Source organism: Lutra lutra, chromosome 11 (genome assembly GCF_902655055.1).
Source record: "Lutra lutra chromosome 11, mLutLut1.2, whole genome shotgun sequence".
In the NCBI taxonomy this organism is placed as follows: Eukaryota; Metazoa; Chordata; class Mammalia; order Carnivora; family Mustelidae; genus Lutra; species Lutra lutra.
Genome location: NC_062288.1, coordinates 67,195,188 through 67,214,416, shown reverse-complemented (window position 1 = coordinate 67,214,416; position 19,229 = coordinate 67,195,188). Strand labels below are relative to the sequence as shown.

The 19,229-nt window shown below is 41.6% G+C and overlaps 1 protein-coding gene across 4 annotated transcripts in view; it reads left to right on the top strand.

Moving 5' to 3' along the window:
• The first annotated feature begins 2,410 nt into the window (after positions 1-2,410).
• The window catches only part of AOAH (acyloxyacyl hydrolase), a 163,141-nt gene continuing 146,322 nt past the window's right edge, over positions 2,411-19,229 (top strand). The window contains exons 1-2 of one of the 4 annotated variants that reach the window (XM_047695588.1): positions 2,411-2,509; positions 2,831-2,986. In XM_047695588.1, the coding sequence (XP_047551544.1) occupies positions 2,860-2,986 (127 nt within the window). In that variant the 5' untranslated portion in view covers positions 2,411-2,509; positions 2,831-2,859. Of the gene's footprint in view, positions 2,987-19,229 lie in introns of all 4 variants that reach the window. The other 3 variants (XM_047695589.1, XM_047695590.1, XM_047695587.1) reach the window with 3 other exon arrangements.

Sequence of the window (19,229 nt, the reverse complement as noted above, 5' to 3'; positions counted from 1 at the left end):
TAATCAGGAAGCATATTCAGACAGAACAAACCAGAACCACAGGTGTAGTATTTGGGAATCAGAAACACTCAACCTTCTGCTACAGGGACTGTGGTTTGAAACTCCCTGAGTAAATAACAAAATGCTGCAAGGAAGAAATCTCATTCCCCAAAGCAGATATCAAGAAAATCCGAATTGGAGCATCTGACAGTGGGGGTCCCCTAGGGACACTGTCCAGGGTCCAGCTAGTTATTATAAGCCGCGGGCAGATCCAGAGCCTTTCAGCAAGTTGTGCAGAGATCCTAGGTCTTGTGCACTCAATGATCAATGAACAAAGGCAGCCCCGTGGGGGGAAATGAGAGCAGCCAGTCTGGGGGACACCTTGAGGAACCCCCCACTTGGTGACAGGGGGGTTTGGGGGAATGCAGGCACATACTTTTGCTTTAACATTAGTTAGCAGAAATCACTTCCTGATTTCTATGTTCCTCTTTTGACCCTGCCCAGTAAGAACTTGACCTTCAAGCATGAAAATCACTCTGTGGAAAACCTACCATGTGTCAAGTATAACTATGACATACCAGCACAGCTGAGAAATCTCAACCCTGGAAATGGTCAAGGGCTTGGTCAGCATTGTACACCTAAGCCAGGAATTCCCAGTTTGGCCAGCCCAGAAGCCCAAGCACCCCAGGTTGCCTCAGGGCTCACTGTTCCTGCCCAGAGGGTGGGGGGTGGTTTTAGGCAGAACTGTAGGCATTACACACACATTGACCAAGGCTGAAAACTTGCATACAGCATTATGCTGAGAAATTCCTCTCACCCCGAGAGGCCTGCTTACAGACTGCTCACAGCTATAAATCTAGACCAAAAGAACCTCAGGAGGCCCAGAGTCGATGCCAGGTGCTCTTCTGGAAGCTGCCGGAAGATTCCTCACCTACCTATGGGTTAGCAGACGAAACTGTGCATTCCTGGAGTGTTGCCCAGTACACAGAAGGCATTCAATAGATGCTGCCTTCTCCAACCCATGCCGTTTCCCCACACCTTGGCCTGCACCTTGTGCGGGTGTCTTATCCCTCTCTCCAAGGCTGGCCTGAGGTGCAGATTTCATCACACTCTTGCTGGAATCATAACCAAATCTTTGATTTACTAAGCGCTGTCTTCTTGCCAGGTACACTGCTTTATAGTTGGGTTACATCATCTATGTTAGTCCTTCCAGCAACTCTGTAGGACAAATATTATTACTATTCCAATATAAATGGGGAAACTGAAGCATTTAAAGGTTATATTTGGACATAGGTCTTTTTGTCTTTGCAGTATAAGCTCTTAATCATTCCATTATGTGGCCTCTCCAGGAAGTCTCTAGAACTTCTCTAGGCCCTGCCCTCTGTGGTGACCTATGACCTGGTGACCTCCAGAGCTTTCCTTGGTCACAGGGTCAGGGACCTTGAGGACCAGCCTCAAAGGAAATCACAGTTCCATGGTGACCAAGGTCATCCATGGCATCTGTTGGTCCAACCTGTCCTGGGACATAAGCAGGAGAACATTCTGGCATATGGTGTCTCTGCTGCAGATTCAGAGATTTGACCAATTGGCATTTATTAAACTAATGCTTACAAAGAAATCTTCCTACATCCTACATCCTGGAAAGAATACAACTCTAAAATTCTGCCCGTTATTTTAATTGCTATTTCTTAAGTAAGAGCAGGAAGAGGAGAAGGAAAGCTCTCTACCAAGTCTGATAGCTTTCATAATATTTCACGCATTTTATAATAAGCTTTCCTCAGAGCCTAAACAAAGGGGAATAAAAACTGCAGGATCTCCCAGGCTTATCTAGATGGTGGGACTTTGGCCCAATCCCCTTATCTTGCCTGAGAATGGCAACGACTTTGCTGTATCCTATTTCAAAGCAAAGCACTTAGATGATATGTCTCTTCTCTATCTATGATCTGGTTCCATTCCCCCCCAACCCAGAGAAACAGTATTTGGTTCTCATTTTCAAAACAGAAAATTGGTCTCTTAAAAGCAAACAAATCATCTACAGGTGGGGAATATAAACGTGTTTTGAAATTCTGGAGAAAAGAGATGCATCACACACAGTCAAGTAAATATGAAGAGGTTAATTCCAGCACGTCCTTTTTCTCATTAGATTTAAAATCTAGCCTTGCTGAGTGCTCATTCCTGTCTATATTGCTTTTTCCCTGAGTACTGGACTGAAGGCCCCGAGAAAGCTTGAGGAAAAGAATGACTTGACCAGAATATTCTTCAGCAACAGAATAAGGAGCTCGATCTCACCATATAAAATTATTTAGAGCAAAACTAGATAACTTCTGAATAGAGCAAATTATGATCTCTAGAATGTGTAGACGCTGCTGGTCACATTGCTAAAGGGTGTGTGTTTGTGGTTTTTTTTCAAACCTTCAGTTTTAGTTTTGTTTCATTTTGCACAAGCGAAAGGGGAAGGGCCTCCTAACCACCCCACAGGATGATTCCGGTAAGCCTTGAGGTTCCCCGTGCTTCTGACTGACTTCAGCTGGCGAGCACAGAAGGGCACGTTGTTGCTGCTGAGGCCACCTGGGTCTGTCCTTTAGCTGCAGCTTTTCACTCAGAAACCCTGCCTCCCAGAGACTCTTCGCAGCTCTTACCGGGTGCAGGCCTCTGGCTCTCGCTAGAGGAACGAGGGGGTCTTTGTATGTTTTTCTAGTCCCTTCACACTTATGAAAAGTGTGTCTATGTGAGTGTGGGGAGTGTGTGGTGGGGAGTGTTTCCAAGAGAGGACAGGAGAGAAGGGGCGCTTGAGCAAGAGCTTCTGTGACCCCAGCTTCAGCGTCCCTCAGAGGACGGCCTCTCTACGCAGGCTGATCTCTTCCAGTGCACGGCCCTGAGATGAAGTCCCTCTGGAATATCCTTTTGGCGACTACTCTGTCCTTACTCCTGCCCCTTCACACATTGGCCTCCCAAGCCTCTGACAGCCAGCCCAGCACTGGACACTCCAAGGGCCACACTTGTGTAGGTAAGTAAGGGTTTTGTCTATTTTTCAAGTGGACTTAACAATGGGGTCAAATACTCCACTTGGGTAGTAAATCACCTATCTAATGATGTCACTAGCTGTGAGTTCCAGGTCGGGAGCCAGCAGCCTCACCAACAGAGAAAACCTTTGAGCCTGAGACTGAGCTTTCACACGACTGCACATAAGTACCCTACCCAGTTGCTAGTTTGAATTCGTTGTGAAAGTCCTCCACCTCGCTGGTGACTGGCACTTTTTTTTCTCTTGGGTGGGCAACCCTTAGAAGAGCCTAAAATTCTTACCTCTGTCAGAAGGATAGTGGGCAGCATTGCACAGTAGAAGGAAAATGGCCTGTGACCTCAGCATCATCTTCTGTTGCTGAAGGTGGTCCTGATCCCTCCCCTCAGACTCAAGGGTAGAGGACATAGTTCCCTCCTTTCCATGGGGAGTGTTGAGGAATTTGTGGCCCTCCTCTTTAGCCATGGGGGTTCCTTTGGTTTCCTATGCAAATATGGCCCCCAGAGCTCAGGAAGTCTGTTGCTGGCTAGGATTGATGATGCTTTAACACCCCTTTTCCCAGTTCACAACTTCTGGCTAACCCTGCCTGGAGTTGTTGACCTGTCCTCATAGTAAGAAGAAAGGCAAGGGCAAGAAGAGTCGGTCATGCAATCAACATTGACTTGTCACTGTGCTGAGCCAGGGCGTGCCGGCCGTCCCAGCTGGAGGGCTCACTGTCTGGATGGCTCCTTGGAGAAACAGGCTCAGACATTTTTACACAGGGGAGTTTATCGAGGTGTGTTCTTTTTTTTTTTTTTTATAGATTGATTTTATTTATTTATTTATTTATTTATTTATTTATTTATTTGACAGACAGAGATCACAAGTAGGCAGAAAAGCAGGCAGAGAGAGAGGAAGAAGCAGGCTCCCTGTTGAGCAGAGAGCCCGATGTGGGGCTCGATCCCAGGACCCTGAGATTATGACCTGAGCCGAAGGCAGAAGCTTAACCCACTGACCCATCCAGGTGTCTCATCGAGGTGTGTTCTTGGGGAAATCACCACCAGGAAGGGTGAAGCAGCAGGAGTAGTTAGGAGGAAAATATGGGCTGGGCTGTAGATGCACACACACACACACACACACACACACACACACACACACACACACCCTCTGTCAATCCCACAGAGAACTCTGGAGCCAAAATGGCTCTTCAGAGTGGTCTGAGGTGGGTCTAGACTCTGGAACTGCCACACTGAGCAGTCACTGAATAGGAACCAACCCCATGGGGAGCTCCCTTGGGTGGAGGCAATGCCTTCAGAGGCACTTGGTGTGAGCCCTTAACACCAACAGTCCCAGCAACAAGGGGAGGGTAGATCTCCTTAAAGGGAATCTGGGGGTGCTCTTGTTTACAGGGCCAATGTGGGACATGTCTTAGGAAGCAGTGAGGGAAGCTGGTAGTAAGAGGAGGAGCATCATGGAGGAGGCAGGAGAAGAGAAGGGATACTGGCTAGTCTTCTACTCCTTTCTGATGAAAAGCAGGACAATATGACTTCAAGTCCACTGGCACAAATGCACCTTCCTCGTGTCCACCCCCCACCTGGTCATTGAGTGGCCACCACATGCCAGGCCCTGTGCTCTGAGTTAGTGACACAAAGGTGAATACCAATAATTTTTAAAATGTCTCTGTCCTCAGGAATTCACTACCCAGTTTAGAAAAAAAAAAATGAGAATCTGGACTGTAAAGATTACGGTGTTTAAGATGAAAGACAAACTGGGCACTTAGTGCACATGGTGATACCCACCTTCCCAGGAACCCTATAAACCACAGCGTTCTTGGGAGGGCCAGCAGAAAGCCCAGAAGCACAGAGCGAAGGCAAGACACTTCAAAGCAGATAACTGCCAACCGGAAGAACCTCATCATATTCATAAAGTCGCCAGAGGAAGGTGAAATATAAACTGGGTGAAAATATAAGAGGAGTAGGGTAAAGTGTTAGAATTCTAGAAGTGTTTCCACCCAAGTGTTGAAGACGGAAGCTGCAGGGGTCTCAAAGATTCCATTGTCATTACCTCTCTGTTTAAAGGTGCTGGGCAACCTTGAGAAAAGTTGGTCAGCCAGTAGGATTTCTGATCACCCAACTGAGTGGTAGGGAATCATCTTTGTTAGCTGCTGTCAATATCCTAATCACCATTCCAAAATAAAATTTTCCCTTGTTCATAAAGGTATACACTGGCCTTGATTTATAAGCTCTTTTTTTTTTTTTTAATTTATTTATTTGACAGAGAGAGATCACAAGCAGGCAGAGAGGCAGGCAGAGAGAGAGGAGGAAGCAGGTTCTCCGCTGAGTGGAGAGCCCGATGCGGGGCTCGATCCCAGGACCCTGAGATCATGACCTGAGCCGAAGGCAGCGGCTCAACCCACTGAGCCACCCAGGCGCCCCGATTTATAAGCTCTTAATAAAATATTTAGAGTCACCTTCTCAACACATGGAAGTAGTTCCGCTTTCCTATTTTTCATGCAGTTCAATTGAATTAATTGGGTTCCATCCATTTTGATGAAGACGCACTTTTAGTGATCGTAATTGTTTCTTACTCATGAAATTTTTTTGCTGCTGGTCTGCAGCCATTCTTGCAGCTTCCTGGCCATTTCTCGATGCTGCCCCCTATCTTTTCTCTGAGTTGCATCTGGGCTAATCGGAGTGGTGCGTGGGGAAGGAAGGGCTCTTCAGCCATAGCAATTACATTTGTAAGTTAATAACTATGAGACTGCTAACATTTATTGAGCACATATTGTGTAATTAACATTCTTCCAAGAGATTTATATGGACATTTAATCATTAGAATGACCTTATGGTTTATAAATCATCATTATTTCCACTGGGCAGGAGAAACAATTGAGACTCAGAGAAACAAGCAACTTGGCCAAGTTTCCACAGCCAGTTAAAAACTTGTCTTAGATGTTACTGCAAGTGTGATTATGTTTGTTTTTTTTTTTTCTAAGTGATTAGGTTGGGACACAGTATTTCTTCCCCACATTTTTTTAAATAAAATTTTATTTTCTAGCTTTATCGAGATATAATTCACATACGATAGTTTACCCTTTTAAAGTATAATGTTTATTTAGTATATTCATAAACTGTGTCTTGATCATCAATATTTAATTCAAGCACTTTTATCAAGCTAAAGAGAAACCCAATATTTATTAGCAGTCACTCCCTATCTCCTTGTCCCTTCAGCCCTTGAAAATCACTAGTCTCCCTTATGTCTCTAATGAACACTTCCTATAAATGGAATGGAAAGATGCATGGCCTTTTGTCATCGGCTTCTTTGACTTAGCATAAGGTTTTCAAGGTTCATCCGTGCTGTAACATGCACCAACTTCCTTTCTTCTTATGAATGAATAATATTGCATTGTCTGGATATGCCTCACATTATTTATCTAGTCATTGTTGATGGACATGTGGGTTGTTTCCAGTTCTTAGCTATTCTGAATAATTCTGCTACACATATCCATGTACAAGGGTTTTATGTGGACGTTTGTTTTCTTTCCTTTTGGGTATATGCCCAGAAGTGGAATTTCCAGGTCATATGGTAACTCAATGTTTAACGTTTTGAGGATCTGCCAGACTGTTTTCTAGAGCTGCAGCACTGTTTTACATCTCTACACTCATGAACAAGAGGGTACGAATTCCCCATAACCTCCCCAATCCCTTGTTATTACCCATCTCTCTTATTATAGTCATCCTAGAGGATATGGAGGGATACCTCCTTCTAGTTTTGATGTGAATTTCCCAAAATAATGATGATGTTGAACATCTTTCCACATGCTTATTGACCATTTGCATATATCCTTCGACAAAATGTCTATTCAAGTCATTTACCCTTCTATTTTTAAGATTTTATTTATTTATTTAGAGAGCACAAATAAGGGGAAGGGCAGAGGGAGAGGGAGAGAGAATCTCTAGCAGACTCGATGCTGAGCACAGAGCTGGAGCCCGACACAAGGGCTCGATCCCAAGACCCTGAGATCATACCCCAAGCTGAAATTCAAAGTCAGATGCTTAACTGAATGAGCCACCCAGGTGCCCCTCATCTGCCCGTTTTTAAATTGGGTTACTGCCTTTTTGTTGTTGAATTGTAAAAGTTATTTATATCATCTAGATATATATACCTTATCAAATATATGATTTGTAAATATTTCCCCCCATTTTGTAGGGGTTTCTTCACTTTCTTGATGGTATCCTTGGAAGTGCAAAAGTTTTACATTTTGATAAAGTCCAGTTTATTTTTTTTCTTTTGCCTGTTGTGCTTTTTGTGTCCTATCTAATCCCATATTTTAAAAAAATTATTGTTTTAACTATTGTTTTCCTATTGTCATGTGCCCATCCCCTTGTTTCCTAGACATTGGGTTTTGGCAACCCCAATCATCACTCCTGTGGTTGTAAGTAGCAGGAATTAACTTGAGTTAAGCTAGGGTAAGCAAAAAAGAAAACGGAAGGAGTTTTCTTATGAGAATCCCAAGCATGAATTTTGGAACCAAAAGTCATACAAACAGAGCTCACTCCATTTTTCTAAAAACAATGAGCCAGGATCCCAAAAATGGTGGCTGCCAGGGCCCCAGGGAGTTTTCCCTGGCCTTTTGGTACTGCTTCCATCTCTGACCCCACAGACCAGCTGGTTTTATTGCTCTAGGACCTTTGGCCGATTATGGGCTCCCACAGTCCAGTGTTTGCCTACCATCTCTCAGCACACACACAGAGATGGACTTTCCTTGCTGTTAAACCAAGAATCTGGGCCAAGTTTTAGGCCACTAAGTAAGGGGCAGGTGGCAATGAGGAGAGCCTACTGCACAGATGTGTTTGTGGGGTGAGAAGACTGCTCTCACAGAAGTGGGGAGTGCTGTGACTGGAGAGGTAACTCTAAAAGAAACCACCACAGATGTGACTGAGAGATTAAGCCAATATCCCTATGTAAACAAAAACCTTCAGCATCAGTCCCAGAAGTAGCCTTTGCAGTAGAGACCACCGGCAGAAGTGGAGGGCATGGGCTTAAACATATTAAACATATTGCAGAATCAAGCTGTGCAAAGCCCCAGTGGCCCCCTCCCAATTTACCATGATTTGTTGGCACGGAACTGTACCTCTCATTTGATCACTAAGCAAATGCTGTTTCTAATGCGCTTGAATAAGCAGTGCTCCTTCCTGCCACTTTCCAAATGTTATGGAATCAATAATAGGCCATGTTCATTTCTGCAAAACATCATTTCTCTACATGGGTGATTTAGGGGCAAAGTAATCTTTATGTTTCTAAATCATTGACATTTTAAATTCATTCATTGAGTTTTGAGGGTTTTTTAATTTTTATTTTATAAAGCACCATGTGGTGCTCAGGAAACCTTCCAAAAGGTTAAAAAACAAAACAAAACAAAACCAAAAAAGACACCACCTTTCTTCCCTCTCATCCATGTTTGGTTAAATATACAGAACATCTTCAGAGTCCATTAACCCCCGTCTCCCCACCCCCACCCCCAGCATCCCACACAGAGTGGTAAGAGATGACTTTTTAGTTTGAATGATGAGAAAGTGGTGAGTGGTAAGATGACAGGGTCACTGACTAAAATAGGGAAGATTTAGACAGAGCTGGCAAAAAGTTTGAAAATTTATGATCACAATCTTATATACAGAAATTTCATTTTCCCTTTTTCTCTGTAACTTAACACTTGTTGCTAAGCCACCACTGCTGCTGCTAACAAAACTCTTCATGTTACCCCTTCTGTGTTTACATTTAGTCGCCCTCCCCCTCCTCTACCAGGGTTCTCTTCTTTCTTCTCTGTGGGTTGGTCTCAGTTCTGAGAGCGGGTTTATGTACCCCTCTGCCATTTAAGTTCTCAGCCTCTGAAGGCACGCCTCTGTCCCCAGTCCTGACACCTCCCATGTGGGGTCTCCTGGCTGGTGTAGCTCCGGGGCTTGTCTCAGCAACACAGTCAAGTCACTCTTGGGGCCTGCAGCTCACGTCCACCTTCCTAGGTCCTGCAGACCGAGCTGCTCTAACAGGTCACCTCCTCGCTCCCCGCTGAAGCCCCCTGTATTTTGTCCCCCACTTTTCACACCTTCTCCTCTCTTTAATTCCCCTACTTTTATTTTCAGATTCTAGAATTTAACTCCAACCTTAGCACAAATGGTAGGTTTCTGATCACCTCAACTTTCACTCCGTCTACGTTTTTTTCCTGGATTGTTCTGGGCTCACAACTCTGAAGAGGAAGACCACAAAGGCAGTCTAGAGACAGAGCGAGCCGCAAATTTGGGGAAAGGTCACAAAGTGAGCAAAACTGAAAGAACTCAAGTTAACAGTATGCTTTTCTTCAGGAAGACGATGAATAAATTTTGGGGAGGAGGGTGAAACTCGATCATAGATCAAATGTACTACGGGAAAGAGGAAAGAAAAGAACGTTACAAGTAAAATCCCTCTAAAGTTATGATATGTCCATCTATTTGCACAGCTGTTTATTAGTTTCCACGTATGTGGATGACCTGCCCCTGCCAATCAAAACACAAGACTATCAAAGAGATAAACAAGACAAGACCCCACTACATTCTGTCTCCTAGAAACGCACTTTAGATTCAAAGACAAATAGGTTGAGGGACGCCTGGGTGGCTCAGTTGGTTAAGCAGCTGCCTTCGGCTCAGGTCATGATCCCAGCGTCCTGGGATCGAGTCCCACATCGGGCTCCTTGCTTGGTGGGAAGCCTACTTCTCCCTCTGCTTCTGCCTGCCATTCTGTCTGCCTGTGCTCGCTTGCTCTCCTCTCTCTCTGACAAATAAATAAAATCTTTAAAAAAAAAAAAAAAAGACAAATAGGTTGAAAGTAGGATAGTTGGAGTAAATAAAACATTATCAGACAAAATATACTTTAAGATATGAAACAATCCTGGAGTGCCTGGGTGGCTCAGTCAATGGGGTGTCCAACTCTTGATTTCAGCTCAGGTCATGATCTCAGGGTCATGGGATCAAGCCCTACATCAGGCTCCGTACTAAGTGGAGCCTGCTTCGGATTCTTTCTCTCCCTCATCCTCTGTCCCTCCCCTGCTCACGGTCTCAATCTCTTAAAAAGAAAAAAAAAGAAAAGGGAAATAATCCTAAGACAAAGAGAGTGGTATCTTCCATAATGATAAACAGATCAATATATCAAGAAAGAAGTAATAATTGTAAATGTGCATATACTTAATAACAGAGCCCCAAAAAACAAAAATTTAAAAATTTAATTAAAAAATTCAAAAGAAAAGCAGATAGTTCAACAATACAGTTGAAAATGCAATGTTCCTCCCTCTGTAACTGATAGAACAAGGGGACAAAAAGTCAGTAAGGATATAGAAGACCTGAACAACACTTAACAACTAACTTGACTCAACTAACATCTATAGAACATTCCATTCAACTACAGAAAAACACACATTATTTTTTAACTATACATGGCACATTGTCCTCTATGGACCATATACTAGACAATAAGACAAGTATCAATCCATTTTTAAAATCTGAAATCATACAAACATTTATCCAATTAAATTAAGAATCAACAACAAAAAGAAATCTGGAAAAAAAACAATGTGCACAAATTTTAAAAAAATAGATAAAAGAGGAAATCAGAGAAATTAGAAAATAGTTTGGCTTAAAAGAAAATACAATATACCAAATTTTATGGAATGTAGCTATACTGGTGCTTAGAGGAAAATTTAAAACTTTAAATATTTATGCTACAAGAAAAATCCAAAATTGACAAAAATCTTTGACAAAATATTGACAAACTGAATCCAGCAACATATAAAAAGAATTATACCCATGACCAACTGGGATTTATCCTAGATATGTACGATGATATTAACATCTGAAAATCAGTTAATGGAATATACTGAATTAGTAGAGGCCGTAACTACATTAACATCCCCAAAAGAAAGAGAAACATGATTTGACAAAATTTATCACCTATCCATGTCAGAAACACTCAATAAATTATAAAAAGGAACTTTCTTAACCTGATAAAGGGCATCTTTGAGAACCCTACTGCCAGCTTCATACTTAATGATAAAAGACTGAATGCTTTTGTCCTAAGATCAGGAACATAGGAAGGATGTCCACTCTCACCACGTTCAATTTTTATTGAAAATTCCAATCAGTTTAATAAAGAAATAAAAATAATAGAAGTCTGAAAATTGGAAAGGAATGGGTAAGACTGTCTTTATTTTCAGACAGCATGATCCTGAATAGAAAATCCTGAGGTATCTAAATAAAATGACTATATTGAGTAGGAAAGTTTAATAAGATTGCAGGATTTAAGAGTAATACAAAAACCAATTATATTTGTTTATATTAACAACAAATTTTCAAGAATTGAAACTGAGGAAAAAAATTCCACTCGCAATATACCAAAAAATATGTAGGAATAAATTTAACAAAAGGAATCCAACACTGAAAACTAAAAACCATTGCTGAGAGAAATGAAAGTGTGCTTTACAGAAATGGAGAGCAGCATCATGGTAATGGATTGGAAGACAGTGGTGTTAAGATAGCAGTACTCCCCAAACTGACCTATACACTAGACACACTGCCAATCAAAATCCTAATGTCTTTTTTTGGTAAAGATTGGCAAACTGATCCTAAAATTTAATGAAAACACAAAGAAACCAGAATAGCCAAAAATTTAGAAAACCACTGTTGGAGAAGTGATATATCTGATTTCCTGAGAAGTGATATATCTGATTTCAAAATCACACACAATTATCTCAAAATAGATCTTAGGTCTCAAGATAAGAGCTAAGACTATGAAACTTCTAGAAAATGTAGAAGAAAATCTATGTGACTTTGGATTTAAAGATTCTTAAGTATGACATCAAAAGGGCTATATAAAAATTCTATATATAATAAATACATAAGTTATATATAAACATATATAAGTTATATATAAATATATATGTTATACATAATAAAAATAATAAATTTACAAATTTATTAAATTTAAACATTTTTGCTCTCCAGGAAATGTCATTAGAAAGTGAAAGGAATACTGTGGGAAAGCATGTACAAATCATATAGATTACAATATAGCAATGATTATTTTAATAAATGTTATTGACAGTGTTCACTTTCAATATCCCATATTTTAATATATTCAGTGTGACACTTAGAAGCCTATAGATTTCAAGGTTCAACTGGTCTGGATTAGAATGATTTAGCCAGTTAACAGTGCAATTCCTGCTTGTGTAAAAGGCCTTAGATATGTCCTTTAACTTCTCTGAGCCTCATATTTCTCATCGTTAAAATGTAACAATCCGGGCGCCTGGGTGGCTCAGTGGGTTAAGCCTCTGCCTTCGGCTCAGGTCATGATCTCAGGGTCCTGGGATCGAGTCCCCCGTCGGGCTCTCTGCTCAGCGGGGAGCCTGCTTCCTCCTCTCTCTCTCTACCTGCCTCTCTGCCTACTGTGATCTCTGTCTGTCAAATAAATAAATAAAATCTTTGAAAAAAAAATGTAACAATCCATAAAAAGTAACAGTCCCATGAGGAAGAGGATTAACTGAGACACAGTGTGCAAAAACACCCAGCAGAGAGCTGAAGGTATTCTAGAAAATGTCATTTCATGTTTTCCTAGAGCTTAATAGGGTAAAGGGCAACGATTAAAAAGCTTATTCAATGAGAAATTATTTGATAAAATACAATTTGTTGTTTTTGTAATTGTAGAGGAGTATGTGGCTTTCAGGGATAGTTTAGAAAATACTGAAGAAGATTTTCAAATAATAAAATCAGCTGTGGGGTGCATGGATGGCTCAGTTGGTTCAACATCTGACTTCAGCTCAGGTCATGATCTTAGTGTCCTGGGATCCAGCCCTGCGTCAAGCCCTGTGTCCAGCTCTGTGCTCAGCAGGGAGTCTATTTGTCCCTCTGTCCCTTCCTCTTCTCATGCTCTCTCTCAAAAAAATAAATAAAATCACCTAAAAAAAGAATAAAATCAACTGTAAGCCCCAAATCCAGATGAACGCTATTGATATTTTGTTATATTCCCTTTAAAAATTGTCTAGGTATGTATTTATGGGGTTTGGATCTTATTTTACTGTTTGATTTCTAAATCTGGATGGCTAAGAAAATCTAAAATCAAACACTGTTTTTTTTTTTTCAACAAAACATTTGTAAAAACTTTTGTAGTTGTAAGTCTTTTTTAGCAGGTGGAAATTTTTCAAGTTAAAAAGTAGGTTTGTATATAAAAACTGTTGGGCATGGTCAAAGATGATCTATTATTTCTATCTATCCAGACATCATCTATCTTCCCATCTATCCCTCCATCCATTATCAGTCTATCCTTCTTTCCACTCATTCATCCATCTACTCACCTGCCCACCCACTCACCCTTTCATCCCTCTATTTTTCTATTCATCTATCTTCTATCTCTAAGTATCTATTTTAGAATTCAAACACAGAAGTGAAAGGAAAAATGAAGCCATATGTTTTCTGAAAGATAATCTGATTAGTTCATGGCATTAATGATAAGGTCTGACTTTGCCATTTTGGATTACACAGAGGACATGTCTCATAACATGATGAACTAAATCTGCAGCTCCAACTTCAACAAAGATATATATGAAGTATGCATTAAGATAAAAGATTATACTTAAAATATTATGTTGGCAAAAGTATATTGAAACGAACAATATTTCAACTTCCCAATTCTTTCTGAGTATATTAAGTTCTAACAAGGTCTCTCTAGGTGAATTGCAATGGGTATAATTAAAAGGAGAGTCTTACTAAAACTTTTTTCTTATTTTAATATAACTTCCCAGAAAATGCGAAAAAGAAAGACTCCATTGATTAGATAACAACTGTTTTTGAAAGTCAGGTGGTTTCTAGTTCTTTGCTTTCAACACAACTGAAGGGGTAGTTAATGGAGTTGTCAGGTGATGGATCATTTGGAATAACTTCCAATGATAGATCACTTTAAGATTTTTGACATTTAACTCAGAAGAAGTAACAGAATTGAGGGACATCACTCTATCAAAAGTCCTTCCATTTCCATTTACTTAAGTAAACATGTTTTCTCAGCACCTACCTCTTTAATAATGAAAAATAGGAACAGACATGATATGGACTCTTGCCATTCTTCAACAGATATAAGTACTAATCAAAAAGACCAATCATCTCATTAAGAAGTACAATTCCAGTAAAATTTTACTTTTGTTATTTAGGAATTGTTTATCAAATTGGCAATACATATTGTGTAGAAAAGTTAATTTTACTAATAATGAAAACTCTATCCAGAAGAATTTTTTTTAATACTTAGAGTTATATTCATAGGAAAACTAAAATTTTCATTTAAGTTTTATTCATATTTTTAGTGTTAAGAGGTATAACAGTGTGATCAATAAAATACTTTCAACCATAAAAATATATTACATTGGGATAAAATTCTATAGTGGAAGAAAAATTCAAGGAAGTCAACTTTTTATTGAAATATGAATTCAAGGAGAGGGATTATCAACATAAATTTCTCACTGTGAAAGAAGAGTTTGAGCTTATATTTTTTTCCAGTGGTTGTGAGTAGGTATAAATTGCTATAGTATTTAGATTCCTTTGGATACATAGAGATTAATGTATGATTTCCACTATAATATTTATAGTCTGCCTAGAATTATACTCTTTGCAACTATGTAAATTAATATCCATTAATAATATTTTAACATCCATTAAAATATGGAAGGGGTACATAGTTTTTCAAATTTCCTTTGGGGGGATACAAAGCAAAATATTTGACACCACTGGTTGTATACTCTAGATTCTAGAGCATTAAGAGCCCATGCACTGCAGTGTGCCCTTCAAGGCACCTCAAGATGGGATCTCTTCCTATCTCTCTCACTCCGTCTTTCCCATGGAGCCTGGGGACGCCCAATTCTTCTCTTTCTCACATCCAAGGCTTTATAAAGGCTACAACCTCTCTCCTTGAAACACTTTCCTGCCTTTTTCTGTTGAATGAGGTCCCCCCATTTCCCAACATTCAACTTCTTCAGGAAACTGTCCCCAGTTCCTCAAGGCAGAGTGCGTTTCTTCCTCCTCTGTGCTTCCAAAACATTAACAGGTCCCTGAACTGTAGTGCTTACAGGCTGCCAGGACTAGACTGTCTTTCTAGTCATCGGACTGCCCTCCTGGTCCGTGATTTCTCTTATTCACGTTTGTATCCTAAGCCTCTGAGCACATAGCAGGTGCTCATAAGTATGCACTGAGTTAATAACAAGATGGGATGGCTCCTGTGTCTGTACTCTCATTTCTTGATTATTAGCTTTTTATGTATTTCTAAAGTAGCCAAGCCCACCATCCTGCATCTCTCCACACTGTTTGCTTATTTCTTCTCTTCACCATTGCTTGCACTCTGCTCAGCTTTGAGTGTGCTCAGCCTCTCACCAGGAAATGGCTCTCTCTTGTTGCCAATGTTCTTGTGAATGTTAGAAGTTTGGAACTCACTGAGCACTTTCTCATGAAGATGGAGTTGTAGGTGATGGTCAGTTTAGACCACAGAGCCTGATCTGCCCAGATGGAGTGAAAATACTAGCTATTGGCAATTAAAGCAAAATTCGGCCATAGAAAAGTGAAAACGCTATTGAAACTGCAATATGTTTTTCAAAGAAGTTTTCTGAGTTTCTATTTTAAAGATTTTTTTTTTATTTGATAGAGAGCACAAGTAGGCATAGAGGCAGGCAGGAGGGAGGCAGTCTCCCTGCTGAAGCAGACAGCCCAATGCAGGGCTCAATCCCAGGACCCTGGGATCATGACCTAAGCCGAAGGCAGAGGCTTTAACCCACTAAGCCACCCAGGCGCCCCTCTGAGTTTCTATTTTAAAAAAATATTCACAGAGAATATGTCTTTGCCCTATGGTCTCAGCAGCTGGAATAGAAACTATGCATTTTTATGTGCTGGATTGCTTAAACCTCACAATGCTTTTGCCCGGTGTGTCGGATAGCCTGTGCTAAGTTTGCAAACCACTCCACACTTCTACAACAGTCGTTCATTAGCTTACAGTTCTGTAGGCTGGCAATTTGGGGTGGGCACAGCTGGGGGGTCCTCCCACTTGTATCCCCTCAACTCACTCCTGCTGCTGTATTCAGGTGGTAGACAGGGAGATGACGGGAGCTGCATCTTCTAGAATGGCCTTGTTCACAAATCTAGTAGTTGGCCAGCTGTTGGCTGGGGCACCTTGATTTCCCTTCCTGTGGCCTCTCCAGCAGGCTGGCTCCAGCTCACGGCTAGACAGTTCTAAGAGGGCAAAAGTGGAAGCTGCAAGGCCTCTGAAGGTCTGGATTCAAACCCGACATGCTGTCATTTCCTCCACTGATCAAAGCAAGTTACAAGGCCAGGTTCATTCGGAAGACTGGGAAGTAGGTCACCCCTCTTCGTGGGAAGAAGTGCAAAATAGTGGCAGCTATGTTTAGTGTACTGTGCAAATGGGTGTTATTATCCCATTCGGTGGGTGCCAAAATCTGGGTTCAGAAAGATTAACCGTCCTACCAAAATACATCAGCTCGTAAGTCATAGAAGCAGGATGTGAGCCCAGGTCTGTCTGACACCCCACGTTCTTCTACTCTCTCCTGGTACATAGCTTCTCACTTCTCTTCCCTCTCTTCCATTCTCTTTTCTTCCCTGCCCGTCTCTCCCTCCCTGGGTGATGTGCCACCATCTCTGGCTTAGTAACTAATAGCTTAGGGAAACTAGACTGAGAGTAGGATAATTGCAAGTGATCATTTTCATGCCTTTCTTTCTTATTTCCCTTTCTTTTCACCAATATGAGAAATAATGTAAACATGTAAAGCCATGTCCTCTGCTCCCACCCAAGCAGGGAAATCTGAGGGGAACAGAATTGATGGGCACTGTGGGGGCAGGTGGGATGTACAAAGTCAAGTGGGTCCAACAGGAATTCAGGGACTGAGGTGTGGCATGGCTCCCAGACCTGTGCTCTGCCCCTCCCTGGGCCCAAACCAGGAACAAAGGAGTCAGTTTTGATTCTCACTTTTCCTCCCACTTCTTTCCTTCATACATCACTTCATTAATAAATTGTATCAGATGAACCTCCACAGTAGATCCCAAATCTGTCCGTTTCCTCTGTCTCCCCTGCCACCTGTTACTCTCTGTGATGCACCATCATCTCTCTTCAGGATCAAAATGGCCTCCTACTTCATCTCTCTGCTCCCACCTTTGTCCCCTAAGGCCCTTCCTCCCCATGACAGTCAGCATGATAATTGAAAGACATAGATCAGATAGCAGCAGCCCATTCAAACAAAACCCAGCCAGAGCTCCCCATTGCTCTCTGGAAAAATCCCTGGCTCTTTTGCAATCTACAGATCCCTTGAACCGGGCCCCTTCCTTTCCCTGAACCTCATTTTTCACCACTGGGTTCTGGCTTTCCTAGTTTTATGCCATGAAGTGGCCATGAGCAGCCCCACCTCTTACAAAACTTGTCCCAGCTCCTCATGATCCTTTCTATTACATTAGTCATTTTGTGTGTGTGTGTGTGTGTGTGTGTGTGTGTGTGTGTGTGTATTCTACAAAGAAGCCTTCTCTATTGGCCCTAGCTAAGGTTTATAACACCCGCATCCTCATTACCCTCTGCTAATTCACCCTGTTCTTTTTCTTTTTAGCACCTAAAATTATTTATAATTCTGTGTTTGTTTACTTGTTTACGATCACTATTCTCTAACAGAGTATAATCTCTAAGAGGACGGGAACTCTGTCAGTTTGTTTCCAGCATGTACTAGGAGCCCAACACAGTGCCTCCATCTAGAAGGAACACAATGCATACTCTGTTCCAGTCCCAGCTGGTTACTTGGCAAGGTATGCTAACCTCTTCAAGCCTCTGTCCACTAGTAAAATGAGAGCAATAATTCCTACATCTAGGAGTTGTTGTGAAGTTTGAATGAAATGATGATATATGCAAAACACTTCAAAAACTGTAGGGCAGGGACACCTGGGTGGCTCAGTTGGCTAAGTGTCTGCCTTCAACTCAGCTCATGATCCGCAGTTCAGGGATGGAAGTTCCCTGCTCTGCGGAGAGTCCGCTTCTCTCTCTGCCTCTCGCCCCACTCATGCTCTCTTTCTCTCTCTCTCACTCTCTCAGATAAATAAATAAAATCTTAAAAAAAAAAACAATATGTAGGGCACACACTAGCCATGTGACGAATTATTTATGCCTCCACTTAGGGTCAAAAAGGTAGTAAAGTCATGCTGACCCTGGATCTGACAAGTGCCAAGTGCTTTCCAGGCTTTTCCATGAAGTGTGGACTTCGGACAAGTGGGAAATCTTTTAGCCTGCTCTCCACAGTGCCTGCATTTCCAGCCAGCATGGATATGATTATAATTAGAGTTGCAAGACTCCTGTTTCATTTCAAAAGGATTCTGGGTATAGTATGCAACCTACCTCCAGTATGTGTCCAGAAGCAGATCCCTTTGGCAGGTGTTCTCATTTGGGCCCGTTCTCATCTTCTCGCACAGTATCAGGAGTGTCTGTTTCGATTACCCTCCTTAGTCTCAGATGCCATGTGAGAAGAGATTTGCCATATGTGAGGTTTCAAATGGTGACCACTGAGCTAAATGCACAGCTCTCACCGGCTCTCGTTACTTCCTAAATGAACAGTAGCTTGAACAAACTCACTTGAGCGGAACCAGCCTTTTATTAGCAGCCAGAGAATGGTCTGTAATGGGAGAAATTACTCTGCTCATGCATCTCTCCCAAGGAAAACATTCTTTAGCTTGTCAAGCCCGGGGAACCTCTTATTAGAAACTACAGCAAAGTCAATTTCTCTATTCTCGCCAACTGAAGGATTCAGAACACACTTCACTGCAGACCCTAAATTAACAATCCAGCTGGAAGGGGAGTCGAGCCCCGCTGGAAATGGGAGAGGATGTCCAAGTGGGCAGAACTCAAATCAAAGCAGAGCCCAACCTGGGCGTTTACATATTTCAAACCTATTACCCCCTTTTCTGCAGATCTCTTTTGATCGTAACTCTTCACCAGGCAGAGTGAGGGTAATGGCAAGATCCTCCTGATCTTCAGAGGCAGCTTTTTTTTTTCTCCTTTTTATCTAATGATTTCCAATTTTAGCAAGCTGTGCTAAGGAGCCTCCAAAGTCATGAGTCCTTGATGGGATTCCTCTGCATAAAAGAAAAACCCATATCTATAAGTATAAAGAAGCAGGTTGGTTTTGGGCAGCGCGATTCGCAATTCGCTTTGCATT